General features: G+C 45.9%; 1 protein-coding gene across 2 annotated transcripts in view; it reads left to right on the top strand.

Annotated features, from left to right (window-relative positions):
• The window catches only part of MERTK (MER proto-oncogene, tyrosine kinase), a 152,403-nt gene that overhangs the window by 69,956 nt on the left and 65,637 nt on the right, over positions 1–16,810 (top strand). For both annotated transcript variants that reach the window (XM_040429461.1, XM_040429460.1), the window contains exon 8: positions 5,508–5,656. In XM_040429461.1, coding sequence (XP_040285395.1) covers positions 5,508–5,656 — 149 coding nt within the window. The remainder of the gene's footprint in view (positions 1–5,507; positions 5,657–16,810) is intronic.

Below are 16,810 nucleotides of genomic sequence, written 5' to 3'. Positions count from 1 at the left end.
ATAATGATGTCTTTATGATGGCGACGTACCCTTACTAATATATTATCGTTTTATTCCATAAATTTTTATCAATTAATTGTGGTATCTAGTAGCTCTGAAATCATCTGTATTATTGCTAATATAGAAACACCAAAAAAATAGTGGCAATTTTGGAGGAGCTGCTCAGCCCCTGACACGGTGGCGTGTCTAGATTGGGGGAGCAGCCCAGCCGCATGTGGACCGCAATTATCGACTATCCCCAGCAAAATATGCATACAATGGAGGACGTCGGCGCGGTCCACATGCACCACAAGGACAAGCTACAGGGAATGTAGCAAAGCATCATATGAGACACCAAGAGAAAATGCACCAAACAAATAAGCTACTGACTATACTGGGAAGTCATAAATGCAGGTATTAAAAAGCTGAGACTTTCGCCAATATGTTCCGGTCAGCTTTGCTACATTCCCTGTAGCTTGTCCTTGTGGTGCATGTGGACCGCGCCGACGTCCTCCATTGTATGCATATTTTGCTGGGGATAGTCGATAATTGCGGTCCACATGCGGCTGGGCTGCTCCCCCAATCTAGACACGCCACCGTGTCAGGGGCTGAGCAGCTCCTCCAAAATTGCCACTATTTTTTTGGTGTTTCTGTTTTGTTTGATTTGTAGTGTGTGTGCCTTTACCTGGCATTCTAACACTCTTTTGCACCTGTTATACCTCCTTCACAGGGTCTGATATGGGTGTGGCTCACAGTATGGTCTTGTTCACATTGCACCAGTATCCTTGCTGGGCAGTTGTGTGGAAGCTTTGCTGTGAGCTGGATTCCATCACCCTCAGACCCTGTTCACACCATAGTCAGAGTAGTGGTAGGAACCCTTTGCCATGCTGAGTGACCGTGACGTGGTGCATGAAGGGCTCCGATATTTTCCTGACCGGAACATATTGGCGAAAGTCTCAGCTTTTTAATACCTGCATTTATGACTTCCCAGTATAGTCAGTAGCTTATTTGTTTGGTGCATTTTCTCTTGGTGTCTCATATGATGCTTTGCTACATTCCCTGTAGCTTGTCCTTGTGGTGCATGTGGACCGCGCCGACGTCCTCCATTGTATGCATATTTTGCTGGGGATAGTCGATAATTGCGGTCCACATGCGGCTGGGCTGCTCCCCCAATCTAGACACGCCACCGTGTCAGGGGCTGAGCAGCTCCTCCAAAATTGCCACTATTTTTTTTGGTGTTTCTGTTTTGTTTGATTTGTAGTGTGTGTGCCTTTACCTGGCATTCTAACACTCTTTTGCACCTGTTATACCTCCTTCACAGGGTCTGATATGGGTGTGGCTCACAGTATGGTCTTGTTCACATTGCACCAGTATCCTTGCTGGGCAGTTGTGTGGAAGATTTGCTGTGAGCTGGATTCCATCACCCTCAGACCCTGTTCACACCATAGTCAGAGTAGTGGTAGGAACCCTTTGCCATGCTGAGTGACCGTGACGTGGTGCATGAAGGGCTCCGATATTTTCCTGACCGGAACATATTGGCGAAAGTCTCAGCTTTTTAATACCTGCATTTATGACTTCCCAGTATAGTCAGTAGCTTATTTGTTTGGTGCATTTTCTCTTGGTGTCTCATATGATGCTTTGCTACATTCCCTGTAGCTTGTCCTTGTGGTGCATGTGGACCGCGCCGACGTCCTCCATTGTATGCATATTTTGCTGGGGATAGTCGATAATTGCGGTCCACATGCGGCTGGGCTGCTCCCCCAATCTAGACACGCCACCGTGTCAGGGGCTGAGCAGCTCCTCCAAAATTGCCACTATTTTTTTGGTGTTTCTGTTTTGTTTGATTTGTAGTGTGTGTGCCTTTACCTGGCATTCTAACACTCTTTTGCACCTGTTATACCTCCTTCACAGGGTCTGATATGGGTGTGGCTCACAGTATGGTCTTGTTCACATTGCACCAGTATCCTTGCTGGGCAGTTGTGTGGAAGCTTTGCTGTGAGCTGGATTCCATCACCCTCAGACCCTGTTCACACCATAGTCAGAGTAGTGGTAGGAACCCTTTGCCATGCTGAGTGACCGTGACGTGGTGCATGAAGGGCTCCGATATTTTCCTGACCGGAACATATTGGCGAAAGTCTCAGCTTTTTAATACCTGCATTTATGACTTCCCAGTATAGTCAGTAGCTTATTTGTTTGGTGCATTTTCTCTTGGTGTCTCATATTATTGCTAATATGTATTTATAACTGTATGTTAATAACCATATAGCTGCTATGAAAATAAATCATGACGAGTCCAGTAGGTCTAAAGTACATCCATCCCAGGGTTTTAATTTAACCCAAATACTTCAATGATCCCTCCCCTATAAAAGGAAGGTGATCAGTAGTACTATTCACCACTGATGAAGGTGCAAGAGTGCACCGAAACGCGTTTGGTACAAAGAAGGAATAGTACTTTGATTCAACAAAGACCGCCTATACAAAAAGGAATTATAAGCGAATATTCATCGTATAGCTTGCTGACGAAATTAGTCAGCTGATCGGAGGAATAGACCGTCACATCCGGTCTGAGAACTTGTCACTTCCTGTATTTCGGATAGCATCGCGGAGACCCAGGAAGCGGTAATAGAGGAAGACGCCGAGGACGCCGAGGAACACGTGCGCACCAACGACACACAGGATCGGAGCGCTTAAACAAAGACATCACCTCCTGGAAGCCGACCGTACGGAGTAAGACTATCTATCCTTCCCCTTCCTTAAGGTGACCGCTCCTTGGGACATAAGAGGACTTACATCAGAAAAACTTTTAATCCATTTTTAGTGCACTTCTATATAGGACCGACATGCAGACTGATCACCTGCATTAGTGGGTCTTTTCTTACCATTTTTATGCATGAATTTTCTTCCAGCCATCGGAGGATATATATACCGATATACTTGTGACTACATAATTGTGACCTACAATTGAGTTTTGCATTTGAAATATCATTTTTATGCATGAATTTTCTTCCAGCCATAGGAGGATATATATATTGATACAATTGTGACTACATGGCATGCTTGACATATTCAGTGATCTGCTGATTGTTGCGACTTTTTATAATAAATAACGGATATTTACCTCAACTGATTTCTTTATATAGACCCATTCATCTGAGTGCCCTCCATTTTCTTTAATTAATATATACAAAGTGCATTGACACTAAAGAGAACTAGTAAATATAAATCCTTTTTTTTTTTTTTTTTTGTTAAGTTCGGTTTTTAGAGGATGCAGTAAAACTCAAATTGAGGACTGACCCTTACACACAGAAGTCCTGAGTGGTGTGAAGTGCATATGAAGTGACGTCCTTAGCTTTGGATGGATCTGTCAGTTTATCTAATGCTTGGGTATTCTGATTTATGTTTTACATTTTCTAGTCCGCTTAACCAGTAGTATCATGCGTACACATGGGTATCCTTTAGCCCTTCATTCTTTCTAGTCATCGATGATATACTCATGAAATAAAGTAATTATACATTTCTACCTACATGAATTGTAAATCTTTATATTCAGCCACCAGAGAGAAAATCCTTTAAAACTGTAATTTTCCATTGTATTACTCATTAGTTCTTTAGGTGAACGTCTCACATCTAAGATATACCTGAAGTATGGGAAATAGTACTTTTGGAAGTGTGTACATGTATTAAAAGGGAATTCCAGCATAAAAGAAGGAAGAAGAGAGGAATTTTTTTTTTAGCCAAAGCTAAGACTAAGACAAAAGGTGCATATGTGATTCCAGCCTAAAACTGAGTACAGAATAAGCAGCCATATTTGTTGTAATCCTAGTCTTTTCTGCTGGGGTGTCACAGTCTCTTCAGTGACAGGGGTCAGAAGATCTAAGAGACTGGCTGCACGTGATCTGATCTGACAACCTCAATGGTTTTACCTTGTGCTGTGTTGTTGCTGGTCATGACCACACCTCTTGTCTCAGGTGTAGATTAAGTGGTCATTCCAACTCTTATTTAGTCTGGCCTCACCCATCATGCTATGCGGTTGATAGCTCCTTTTGGCTGTGGAGGCGCTAGTGTTGGTTCTCCTCTGAGTTCCTGCTCGTCCGCATACTTGGGGGTAAAGTGTCTTTCCTTCCTATTGTTTGTCGTTTCCCCCTACATTTTGTTGTTAGGCCTGAGGGGGTCTCCTGTTCCTTCAGCTGGGAAGGAACAGGCTATCTGTTGTCCTGACACTATCTCCAGGACCCTGTTTGGGTGAGATAGGGCTTAGGTTCCGGGGTATAAACATTCCTACCATCAAGGTCTATTCATACTGCTAGTAGTCAGGGCTCGGATTAGGGACTCACTAGGTGGTGACCATCCCCCTATCCCTAGTTTCCAGGCCTAGTACCTTTCCCCTTCCCTCCTGTTGTCGGTGTGGGGTTCCCTCCCCCATCACTACGTGACCCGGGGGCAAACTGGGGATTTAAAGTGGCCCTGAAAAAAAGCTAAAAGTGGCCCTATGTTGTACATGGGCCCAAATTAAAAGTAGCTGAGGGTCAACATGAGTAGGTAGGGTCAACTCAAGTAGGCGAGGCCTTCAAAACCATAGAGATGAGGTATAGTGTGCTACATTTTGGTGTATGATGCTGCACCACACTGCAGCATGATATATTGTCCTAGCAAAACTTCTTAGGACAGCATCAATTTCCCTGTAGAATCTATGGCCAGTCTGCCCCCTACTGCTCAGTAACCGAAGGTAGCCTGCATTTCTGTCACTATGTTCTATCCATGACAACTTGAGAGTTTTACCATCTGTTTATGGGAAACTTATTCAAAATTGACTTAAAGGGGATGTTCCATCTCACTGCTTCAGAGCTGCTGCTAGTCCTCAGTTCTGATCTTGCCTTTGCTGGGGGGTGGATCCCCTTCTTCAGATTGACAGCATAAGCCAGTCGCGCTTTAATGATGTCATTGTGATGCTGGACTGTGCCTGCACTTTCCCAATACTGCTATTGAGGTATTTCCATTAGCAGCATTGGCGCAGCCTGGACAGAAGCATTTTAGTACAGCTCCAGGGCTACTGCATATACCCTGGAGCTGTACTAAAGAAACCTTACAGCCAGATGTGAGGTGTCCAGACAGGAACTCTCATTATCCCGGCCATCACAGATGTAGGAAGTGTTCCCTGCACTGCACAAGCTCAGTCACTGCTCCTTAAATGCAACGATGGCCATATCCCATGATAACATGCAGAGTAATGGGAAGTAGAAGAATGAAGAAAACCCATAGTAGTAGGTAATCCAGCTTATACTTAGCAGTAAGAAAGTGCCTTATATTTCTGTTGCCTGCATGTTGGGACCTATTTAATGGTATGACCCATTGAATTAATATGGCTTCCCTTTCTTGATGTCAATTTTGCAAGAAATATCTGCTGCAGCAAATAACAGTAGCTGTCTGGAATGCAGGACATGGAATAAAGCATTTTAATAGCTTTTTACTGCTAGAATGTAAAATGTTTATTGTCTGTTCTAGTTAATAATGTACATTTTGTTTTTTAGCTCCATCCATTGCTCCTCAAAACATCACCATAATAAGAAATGGCTCACACTCTTTGAAAGTCACATGGATACAACCCCCTCTAAGTGCTGCAAATGGCGCTCTACTGGGTTACAGAGTAAAGCTCATATGGAACGTCAGTGGAAATAAAGTAAGTCAAATTAGTCTCTAATATATTGATTTATTTCTATAGCTTGCAATTTTTATAAATGTATATAAAAAAGATGTGATTTTGGTGATTTATTACAATAGTAAGTGTATAAAAAAAAATAGTAATTTAATGGAGAGTTCCAAAAGCTGTCCAGGGTATGCGGCTAGTTATATTCTATGGAAACTGAAGTAGAAATTATTTCTTTGTTCCTTGCTGATGTGTCCATTAATCTAATTCCTTGAATTCCCACTTTGTATTTTTTGATAAATAAAGCAATGCATAGTAACTTAACATACGTAGGCTCTAAATTAGGGTGATTGCTATGGTCTATTACTTACGAAAGTGTACAAAATAAACACATGAACTCTAACAAACAGAGGTAGGGTGGGTTCACACTAGAGTTAGGGATTCCATTATGGCTTTACGTTATAATAGGGTTATAACAGGACTTTGTTTTCCGTCTTGCATAACGGGAACCAGACAGATCCGTTATGTTTTCCCATAGACTTCTATTAGGACGGAGCAAAACGGAATGCCTCTTAAAGGCTTCCGTTTTGAATTCCGTCATAATGCAAGTCTATGGGCAGCAAAACGAATCCGCCCTTCCGTCTTATTGATTCCGTTATGTTCCGTTATAACCCTGTTATAACGGAAAGCCATAACGGAATCCCTAACGCTAGAGTGAACCCACCCGTACCCTGTCAAAAAGATAAAATCACATAAAAGCAAGGTGGCAGGGGCGGTAGGTCAAACCCTCTACTATGAAATAAAAAATATACACTCATCTAAATGTATACATCAAATAACCAGATATATTGACTCAATGGGGGGAGAATTATCATCTCACTTGTGCCTGAAAAGTGGCAGTACAAAGTCACAAAGTATGTGTTTTAAAAAAAAAAAAACATTGTTGCATCTCTCGGATTTTATGCCACAACTCACCACCAGAAAGCGTAATTCTTGATAAATCTCCCTCAATTTATTGATAATAATCTGGTTAAAAAGTACTAAAATACAATGGGCAAGAAAACATGCCCACATACAAGTTACCAGCCGATATTCAACCTGTTGTAACACCAGGGCAATAAACTCCACTTATAGTTGGCAACAGTCTAAAATTTGCAGGGACTGTCTCTAATTTTCTAATCTTAAGTAAGCCTCACCCAAAAGTGGGCATCCCTGGATGGGTTTGGGTGTTCCCAGGGCTCTGAATTTACAAACTCTACGTCAGACTCCTGTGTTTTACCGAGCTTCTTCAAGGGGTTCATATCAAAGTTCAAACATGTTTCTGCAGGGACCTTCCGACAGTATGTGTGAACCTAAAGCTGGGCAGTGGACATACAAATGGTTGCTGTAGAGAACATTAAGTTCTACAATACGTTTGCTCTAGTGATCCCTGTTCCTAGTAGCTCTTTTATATATTTTTTTACTTATTGCCAGAGCAGAGGCATCGTAATTTTAGTAGCTTGTGACAGCTCTACTCTGCATATTCATTTCCTTGGAAGTCCCAGAGACAGTACAGCACTCAGCTATCTCTGGGATCCCTATAGAAATGACTGGAGCAGTTGCGCGTATGCCCGACCGGCAACTCTGTTCATTTCAGAGGGCTCCAGGATACTGGGCCCCCGGTCTCATGATCGGTGGGGTTCCCAGCAGTAGGCACCAGCCGATCAAATGGTTCTCCCCTATCCGGTGGATAGTGGATAACTGTGCATAACCAGAATATCCCTTTAACAACCCTCTGTCTAAACATATTGGAGGAAAAGATCAGTGCTTATAGCTCCAGTTTTTGCAAGAGTTCATTGTGATGTTGTAAACCTGACTAGATCATTTAAGTACCCAAGAGCTACTTCTTTTCAGTGACATTTTTGTGGTAAATAGTTTGAAGCGGTTTACTTAATAATAGGGTAAGTTATTCCAGGGTGGATATTTTTATAACAAGTTCTGTTACTTGAAAACTGCGTCCTCAGGCATGCGGAGAAAATGAAATACTATACTATAAAAAAAAAAACGGATAAAAAATAACTTTTAAAAAATTATCAAAATCCAAAAGAAAAAGAGGAGTGAGGGCCTAACTTTCTCCTAATAATTCCCTTTTTCAGGAGTCAGCAATAAAAGCAATTTGACATCTTGAGAGTACGACAATATCGTTGTGACGCGGCCATACAAGCCACAGAGCGTGCCAATTAACTAATTAGGATTGCATTGTTTGTTAGGCCTCATGCACACGGCTGTTTGCCGTCCACAATGCACTGGCAACGTCCGTGCGGCGGCCGGGATGGATCGAGACCCATTCAACATGTTCTATTTTTTTGCGGTGCGGAGGCACGGACAGAAACACCGTGCCTCCGTTCCGCACCGCAGCTCAGGATTCCGGACCCATTCAAGTGAATGGGTCCGCATCCGTGATGCGGGGAGCACACCGCCGGTGCCCGCATATAGCGGACCCGCTGTTTCTGGGCAACGGCTGTGTGCATGAGGCCTTAGTCTGCATTGTTAATGGCTGCGGAGCACTTGCAAAACCGTTCAGGTTTTTTCATGTAGTTTTTGAAGTCAAACAGGGCGGTTCTGACGTGGCCGCCATGCAGCCTGAGACCACATCGGCGCAACTTTGCAGTGAATCAGCTGTTTTGTAATGGTGGAGCAGTTTTGGGGGTGATATAGCGGTGTCACTGCAACCTAAGATTTAAGTAAAAAATGTCATCACTCGTGTGCCACTGTGATTTCCGGCCACATCAGAACCTCCCTGTGTAGCCTTACCCTTAAGCCTCATTCACACGTCCGTGCTCAAATCCGTGAGAAGGTGGTCAGTGATGCATCCGTGAAGGATCCATGTTGGGTCCGTGTGTCCTTTTTTTGCTGTCCGTGTGTCATCCGGGTTTCACTGACCCTGCACAGCTGAAAAATTATTTTAAAAGCATCTCTTCCTAATGATCCGTGAAACACGGATGCAACACGGACCCATAGACTATAATGGGCATGATGGATCCGTGAACACAGACAAAATAGAGCATGGATCCGTGCTAAAGACACAGACCGTGTTAAAACACTGATGTGGAGAAAACGTACAGCAGACGTCCATGAAACACTGACGTGTGAATGAGGCTTTATAGGCTGTGGATATGGGGTAAAGTGTCCTTAATGTATATATCATTAACATGGTTTTTATTGCTAGTAGGGCTGCAGCTAACTATTATTTTAGCAATCGAGTATTCTACCGATTATTTTTACGATTAAGCGAGTACTCTAATAAAAAAAAATTAATAGACCCCCTTGTAGTGTACGGGGACTGTAAGTCCCGTCACTACAAAAGGGTCACTTGTTGTGCTGTCGTGTCCCCTTATTTATGGGGAAGTTGGTATAAGTCATCTTTATAAACTGTAATGCTATGTATTTCCCTGTTACTGTGAAACTTGCATGTACAGGCCTGCTAGGGGTGTCATTCCAGCTCTTAGTCACTAGAGGGAGCTAGGGAGCCCTAGTTTATATAAGGCCCAGTCAGGGAAAGGAAGGTCAGTCTAAAGTGGGAGTCTAGAGTGGTAGTTGGAGTCTAAGGAGTCTGAGGTTCATAGTCTAGTCTAACCAGAGATTAGACAATGTCAGAGTCAAGTCCAGGCCGGAAGCCTGCAGACCAGGAGAGGGTATTGCAGTCCCTGTAACCGGGTTCCAGATTCAAGGAGAAGGTTCCCCTCCTGAGTTCCCATATGCAGTAACAGGAATACCGCAGTTAAAGAGCCTGAGGAAGCTGAGAGAGAGACAGAGGCAAGTCCATAAAAGCAAGAGGTACTCAAGACAACAGAGGAGGTACTTGATAAAGATAAAACCAAGGATATACGCCAGAGCTAGGGTATTGGGCCTTAGAGAAGATTTTCTATGTTCCAGGATCAGTCAGGAATAGAGTGCAAGCTGCCTGTACTGCAAGTCCTGTGTTTAACACTCTGAAGTCACCTTGCTATACATATATTGCCTGCATCAACTGTATTGAAAATCAACTGTCTGCAAAGGAACTGCGTTTCCGTCAATGTCCCTATATGATGACTACTAAAGTTTGAGTTCTGCTTTAACATCACGTGGTTCCTCAGTTATTCCTGCTATCAGCAAACGGCGTGCCACCGTTTAATTGGCACTGGCGTCACAAACATTTCCTATCATCCCCTGCCCTTGCAGAGAGTCAGCCGTCTCAGGTTAGTGTCATGATTGCACTACAACACCCAGGAACACTATTAACCCTAACTTGAGTACGCTGCACCTCTCTTTTGGCGTCACGAACAGGATGCGCACGCTTTCTAGTGCAAGAAGCGTGAACTTTGTGCCTTATACAGTTGCCCTGTGACCAAAGTGACAAATTGCCTGTTTTATTAAAGTGGACTTTGTGGACTGAAAATCCTACCCAAAACCTCCAAAAAGCGCTGTGCAGTGTTGCGCTATCAAGAGGAAGAAAATCGCCACATCGGAGTGTGGTTTTGTGGACTTTTCATCATCCTGCTTGCTGTCAGTGAATAGACAGCGCTTCTACCAAAGATGGCCGCTGAGGCTACTGAAATAGCTGCTGCGTCATCTTCATCCCGAAAAGGCGGGAAAAATTGGCGCCTTTTTGAGGAAATAGCGGGAATGAGTTCAAGGTCAGGCGCCACTGCTTATCTGGACATTTGCATGTCGGCTAGCATGGACTCCGCCTTCCATATGCTGGAATACCTGGGGGGCGGCCTCCCGGTGCAATGGGAGGAGCTGGCTGATCTTATTGGCGCCACCCTATCGCTCTCCAGAGAAGGATCGAGCATGTTGGAGAGTGAGCACCGCTTTGCTGCAACGTCCGCGCCTGAAATACCAAAGATGACTGATATTGGTGTAGAGCCAGAGGAGGCTCCACCGGCCTACTCTCCGGGACCGGAGAAACCCGCCTGCCCGCCACGGGAGAAAGAACCAGAGCCCTGCTATGGCTCCTGGAGAGACTTCTTTCAGCCCTCTTTCAAGTGGTCTTCACTAATGGCAGAGATCCGGGAGGCCGCTATAAAGCGGAATACAAAGACTAAAATCTATTATGAGGAATTGACCAAGACTATCCATGAACGACACACCAACACCCAACCCCGCCTGGAAAGGAGAAAGGGGTTGGTGGTGTCTTTTGACAAAACCCGTGGCTACGGGTTCATCCAAGATTATCTAACTGGCAGAGACTTATATGTTAACAGAAGATCTGTCAAGAGAGACTACCTCCCTTCCTATCAGCACAGCCTCCGCGAGGGAGAGGAAGTGGAGTTCACCCCTGCCGAGAGCCTGAGAGGCCCTTATGCAACTGCCGTGACCCGTCCCAAGCGAGAACCTGAGGACTGGGAGGCAGAAGAAGACTACTCTGGCTGCGAGCGGGAACCTGAACGCTCTCCAGAGCCGGCCCATCACGCCTTCCAAGAGCGGGGCTCCTTCATTGGGCCTAATGTCTTCTGGCAGCCAACCGTGTTGGAAAAATGGGTGAGCCCTTATCCTTCCCCCGAGCTGCCTCGTCGGGAGAAGACCGTACAGGACATGGAGAACTTAAAAGGACTTCGGGTTACCTTGGAGAATATCCGGAAGGGTAGGGGACCCGATGCGCCACCGGAGCCTGACGCGGCCGCGTCCGACGCATCGTTGACTGTACCTGCGCCGGCGGCGCCAGCAGAGGACAGCGATTCCGACACAGAGAGCATTGGTGACCAGATCGTCCGGCTGGAGGAAAAGTTGCGGGAGCTGCGCCAGATTGCCACCGCCAGGATCCGGACGCCGCCTAAGAAGGATGAGGTAAGGGTGCCTATCACCACCCGTAGACCACCTTCTGTCACCCCCGCTCCGTTGCGGCCCCGAAGAGGACCCGCTATTGCTGTGAACTGCTGCACAGAGCCCACCGGACCGCTTGCGGCGGCGGTATCCAACACAGCACCACCCCCAATCATTATGCCGGGACCGGTACGGTCCACCCAAGGGTTTACCCCTAGGCCCATGGGGCCAATACCTATTAGGGGCCCCTTTACCTTGCAGCTGCCCCCTGACACCGTTATGTGGGCACATCCTCCTGTAGAGGACTACTACAGGCCGTATTTGCCAGCAGAGTCAAGTGATTATGACATGCCACTGTGAATCAGCCTGCTAGGCCTTTGATTTATTTCACCAAAGAATGATGTTGTTAACCCTTCCAGGACAGGAGTCCTATGTTTTCTGGTCCTTTGTTGCTGCTGCCAGTTCATCCACGGCTCAGTGGTAGGTGTTAACCACTGAAATCACAAGGTCAACAAAGCCAAGTTTGTTTCCAGGATCTCCTGCCTGCTTTTGCTACGCCACGCCAAGTTGTGCCTGTTCCTTAGTTGCACCTTTTACCCTTAACCCCCTTTTCAGGTTGATCAGGGGTATTACAGCACTTGTTTTATATTGTGCAACTTGATACTAAGGAACCGTGCCCGGAGACAGACTCAAAAGAACCTGAGCCTCTGAGATTCTTACTCTTTTTAAAGGAAATGTGCCCAGAGATGGACTCCACCGCACGAGAGCCTCTGTGATTTAATAGGAAAATAACCTGGGTACGGACTCATGTTTGTTCTTTGAGCCTCCAAGAACTTTTATACTGTTTTATCTATTTTGCTGTTCTATTATGGACTTATTCATTGTCATGGACTATCCTGGTTATAATGTTACGCTGTGCCAGGTCAGCGCCCCAGTTCCATTCACTATCCTGAGAAGAAGAGAACGACGCCCCTTGTCACCACACTTCACTTTTGCCAATTGGACCTGATATGAATGTAAATGCAGATGAATTACATATATGTATGCCTGCATGTGTATTTTCTGTTTCAGGGAGAGATTCCAGTTGGGCGAGCCCTGATGGAGTACGAGGTCGTACTCAGCTTAAAGCAGTGGGGTATGTAGTGTACGGGGACTGTAAGTCCCGTCACTACAAAAGGGTCACTTGTTGTGCTGTCGTGTCCCCTTATTTATGGGGAAGTTGGTATAAGTCATCTTTATAAACTGTAATGCTATGTATTTCCCTGTTACTGTGAAACTTGCATGTACAGGCCTGCTAGGGGTGTCATTCCAGCTCTTAGTCACTAGAGGGAGCTAGGGAGCCCTAGTTTATATAAGGCCCAGTCAGGGAAAGGAAGGTCAGTCTAAAGTGGGAGTCTAGAGTGGTAGTTGGAGTCTAAGGAGTCTGAGGTTCATAGTCTAGTCTAACCAGAGATTAGACAATGTCAGAGTCAAGTCCAGGCCGGAAGCCTGCAGACCAGGAGAGGGTATTGCAGTCCCTGTAACCGGGTTCCAGATTCAAGGAGAAGGTTCCCCTCCTGAGTTCCCATATGCAGTAACAGGAATACCGCAGTTAAAGAGCCTGAGGAAGCTGAGAGAGAGACAGAGGCAAGTCCATAAAAGCAAGAGGTACTCAAGACAACAGAGGAGGTACTTGATAAAGATAAAACCAAGGATATACGCCAGAGCTAGGGTATTGGGCCTTAGAGAAGATTTTCTATGTTCCAGGATCAGTCAGGAATAGAGTGCAAGCTGCCTGTACTGCAAGTCCTGTGTTTAACACTCTGAAGTCACCTTGCTATACATATATTGCCTGCATCAACTGTATTGAAAATCAACTGTCTGCAAAGGAACTGCGTTTCCGTCAATGTCCCTATATGATGACTACTAAAGTTTGAGTTCTGCTTTAACATCACGTGGTTCCTCAGTTATTCCTGCTATCAGCAAACGGCGTGCCACCGTTTAATTGGCACTGGCGTCACGAACATTTCCTATCATCCCCTGCCCTTGCAGAGAGTCAGCCGTCTCAGGTTAGTGTCATGATTGCACTACAACACCCAGGAACACTATTAACCCTAACTTGAGTACGCTGCACCCTGCCATCAGTCCCCAACACCCTTCGTTCCCCCCAGTGCCATCAGCTCCACTATCCCCCAGTGCCATCAGCTTCCCCCAGTGCCATCAGCTCCGTTTCCCCCAGTGCCTTAAGCTCTCCCCCACCCCAATGTCTTCAGCTCCACTCCACCAGTGCCATGAGCTCTCCCCCACCCCAGTGCCTTCAGCTCTCCCCACCCAGTGCCTTCAGCTCTCTCCACCCAGTGCCGTCAGCTCTCTCCACCCAGTGCCATCAGTTCTCCCCCACCCCAGTGCACATCAGCTCTCCCCCACCGCCTTCAGCTCTCCCCCACCCAGTGCCTTCAGCTCTCTCCACCCAGTGCCATCAGTTCTCCCCCACCCCAGTGCCATCAGCTCTCCCCCACCGCCTTCAGCTCTTCCCCACCCAGTGCCAGCAGCTCTCCCCCACCCAGTGCCAGCAGCTTTCCCCCACCCCAGTGCCATCATCTCCACTCCCCCAGTGCCTTCAGCTCTCCCCCACCCAGTGCCTTCAGCTCTCCCCCACCCAGTGCCATCAGCTCCTCTCCCCACCCAGCGCCATCAGCTCTCCCCCACCCGGTGCCTTCAGCTCTCCCCACTCAGTGCCATAAGCTCCACTCCCCCTTGTGCCATCCCCTCTCCTCCCTTGTGCCATCGTCTCTGCTCCCCTTGTGCCATCTCTCCCCTAAGGCCAGGCCACACTTCAGATAAACCATGGACGCACGGTCCGTGAAAGCCCAGCCTGCCCTCCTCCTGACACCCGGAGTGCACAGCGTCATTGGTTGCTATGACGCTGTGCACTCCTGGCGCCCAGCCTTAGTCGCGCCCCCACCCCTCGGTGTCACCAACTTACGTTTCCAGCAGGGGTGCCACCGACACTCCATCGTTCTGCGCTGCTCTGGGCCTGACGTCACACAGCGTGTCGGGTCACTGTGTGCGTACATCAGGAGGTCAGTGCAGCGTGGGACCATGGACGTGCTGTGGAGTGTCAGGGGGCTGAAAAGGTGATTATTCCAAGCGCATTGCTGGCCAGCGGGAGACCACGGAGCGGGAGTAATAGCAAGAGCTTCACTCCTGCTCCGTGGTCACGTGACACAAACAAATCCTTGATGCCAAAAATTTGCATTGAGGATTTTTTTGTGTCGAATTACTTGATTTAATCGAGTACTCTTTGCAGCCCTAATTGCTAGAAGATATGTAAAATACAGTATAATGATTGTGTACATTTTTTTTGTCATATATGTTTTCTTTTTTGGTGTATTGATAGATCTAGCTGATTTGTGGGCTGGGGTTGACCAAACTGTGGCTGCCGTATGCGGCAAAGCCTCACCCACCCGCGGCTGCACAAATTTAAAGATAATACTTCAGTTAAAACCTTTAATTTGTGTGGCAATTGGCTACAGCTGCCGGATGGGGTTCCAGTCACTGCATCACGCCTGATCTGTGGAAACCCGGCGGTACAGCCACACGTGTCAGGTCCACTGTAGCAGCCAAATCCACCAAATCGTGCGGACCTTGAAATGTAAATGCTATTTGCCACAGATTTCACCTTTGTATTGCATTTGGTGAAGTCTGCTGGGGAAATCCACAGTATAAGAGCTCATGCACACGACCATATGTTTTTTGGGGTCCACAAAACATGGATCCGTAAAAAATAATTGATGACATCCATGTGGCATCTATTTTTGTTTGTGGATCCATTGTAACAATGCCTGTCCTTATCCGCCTAACGGACAAGAATAGGACATGTTCTTTTTTTTTGCTGAACAGACATGCGGACATACGGAAATGGAATGCACACTGAGTTATTTTAGTTTTTTTGCGGACCCATTGAAGTGAATGGCTCCACATATGGACCTGTAAAAAAACAGAACAGAAAAAGTAAAAAGTAAAAAAAAAAAGTTTGTGTGCATGAGCCCTGAATTGGCATACTCTGGCATACTGTGGAATGCCTTTTATGACCATCTCTTACTGATTTTTGCAGTTTTTTTTGCTGTTTTTTTAATAGTGTTTTTTTTTCTTTTTGCAATCAAGTATTACAGTGTCCCAATTATAGAGTTTATTTTATCATATGTTCACACAGTGGAAATATACATTGGAAAAATCCATCTTTTATTTCTGTCAGACCTTTCTGCCATAGTTTTGCATACTGCAGATCTGCTGTGAAGTTAGCTCCAATCAATGGTGCTAATCCACTTGCAGAAACCTGCCATGTCCATACTGACCTGATATGTCCCTTCTTGAAGCAAATTTGAAATTTGCACGGAAAAAAATCCATGACTGCATGAACAACGGGTTGGATTCCAATTGGAGACAATGGGATACGTAATCACCAAGGTTTTCCTGCTGGTTTGATTCAGAATATGCAGTAAAATCCACCTGGAAAATCAACGGCGTGAACATGTTCTTAAAGGGGTTGTTCAGGATTTGTCCTTTCCAGCATTGTTGCATCCTGGATAAATTCGCTGCACTTCCAGTCCTTACCTGTCAACTTCCTCATGGGGACATGTCCCCAAGTGGCATGCCACTGCAGGGTTACTTGCCGCTTAGGGACATGTCATCGATGAGGATAGTGATTGGCTGCAGTGGCACATGTGACCCAGTCCATGTAGAAGTTGACAGGCAGGGACTGGAAGTCCAATGAAGACAGCCTGGGAGCAACAAAGCTGGAATGAAGTGGTGGAAATCAGGTAAGTATAGCAAAGGTACTGCTGGAGGAAAGTGAGGGGGGGGGGGGGAGATAAAAAAAAAAAAGGGCTAATTCTTTTACCACGAACCACCCAGAGGGCCTGCAGTGGACATTAAAGTGTTATACATGGAGGGATCTGTTGGTTCTTGCTGTTCTTATATTTTTTGCACTTTATTGCAATTACATGTGTAGTCTGTGTTTGCTTGGAATATCTATCAGCTCAGGAACCATGACACAACTTGTGACCAGAGAAAAAGCTGATGTTTCAGCTGGTGACTAAGTGACTTCATGTTCGCTTCCGTTTAGTTCCTACAATAACTGGCTTAGCATTTTCATCCCACTAAACAACAAAATGTGGTTAACCACCAGTGATGCTGTTACAGTCTTTGTTCTAGTGTTGCAATGAAAGAAAACTTGATGTGCAGGTATGACGCCTTGCTCCTTCTGATCTGATTTGGAGTGGGTTCACACGTAGGTTTTTAATGCCATTTTTGTGCGCTTTTGGATTCTTTGTTCCTGAGGTTTTTGGTGGGTTTGTTGCAGTAAAAATATCAGCTCCAGATGTAAGCTGAAAGTCTTTGGGCCCATAAGCATTTTTTGCT

Source organism: Bufo bufo, chromosome 4, assembly GCF_905171765.1.
Source record: "Bufo bufo chromosome 4, aBufBuf1.1, whole genome shotgun sequence".
In the NCBI taxonomy this organism is placed as follows: domain Eukaryota; kingdom Metazoa; phylum Chordata; class Amphibia; order Anura; family Bufonidae; genus Bufo; species Bufo bufo.
The sequence above is the reverse complement of the archived record's forward strand: the minus strand, read 5'-3'. Positions and strand labels throughout refer to the sequence as shown.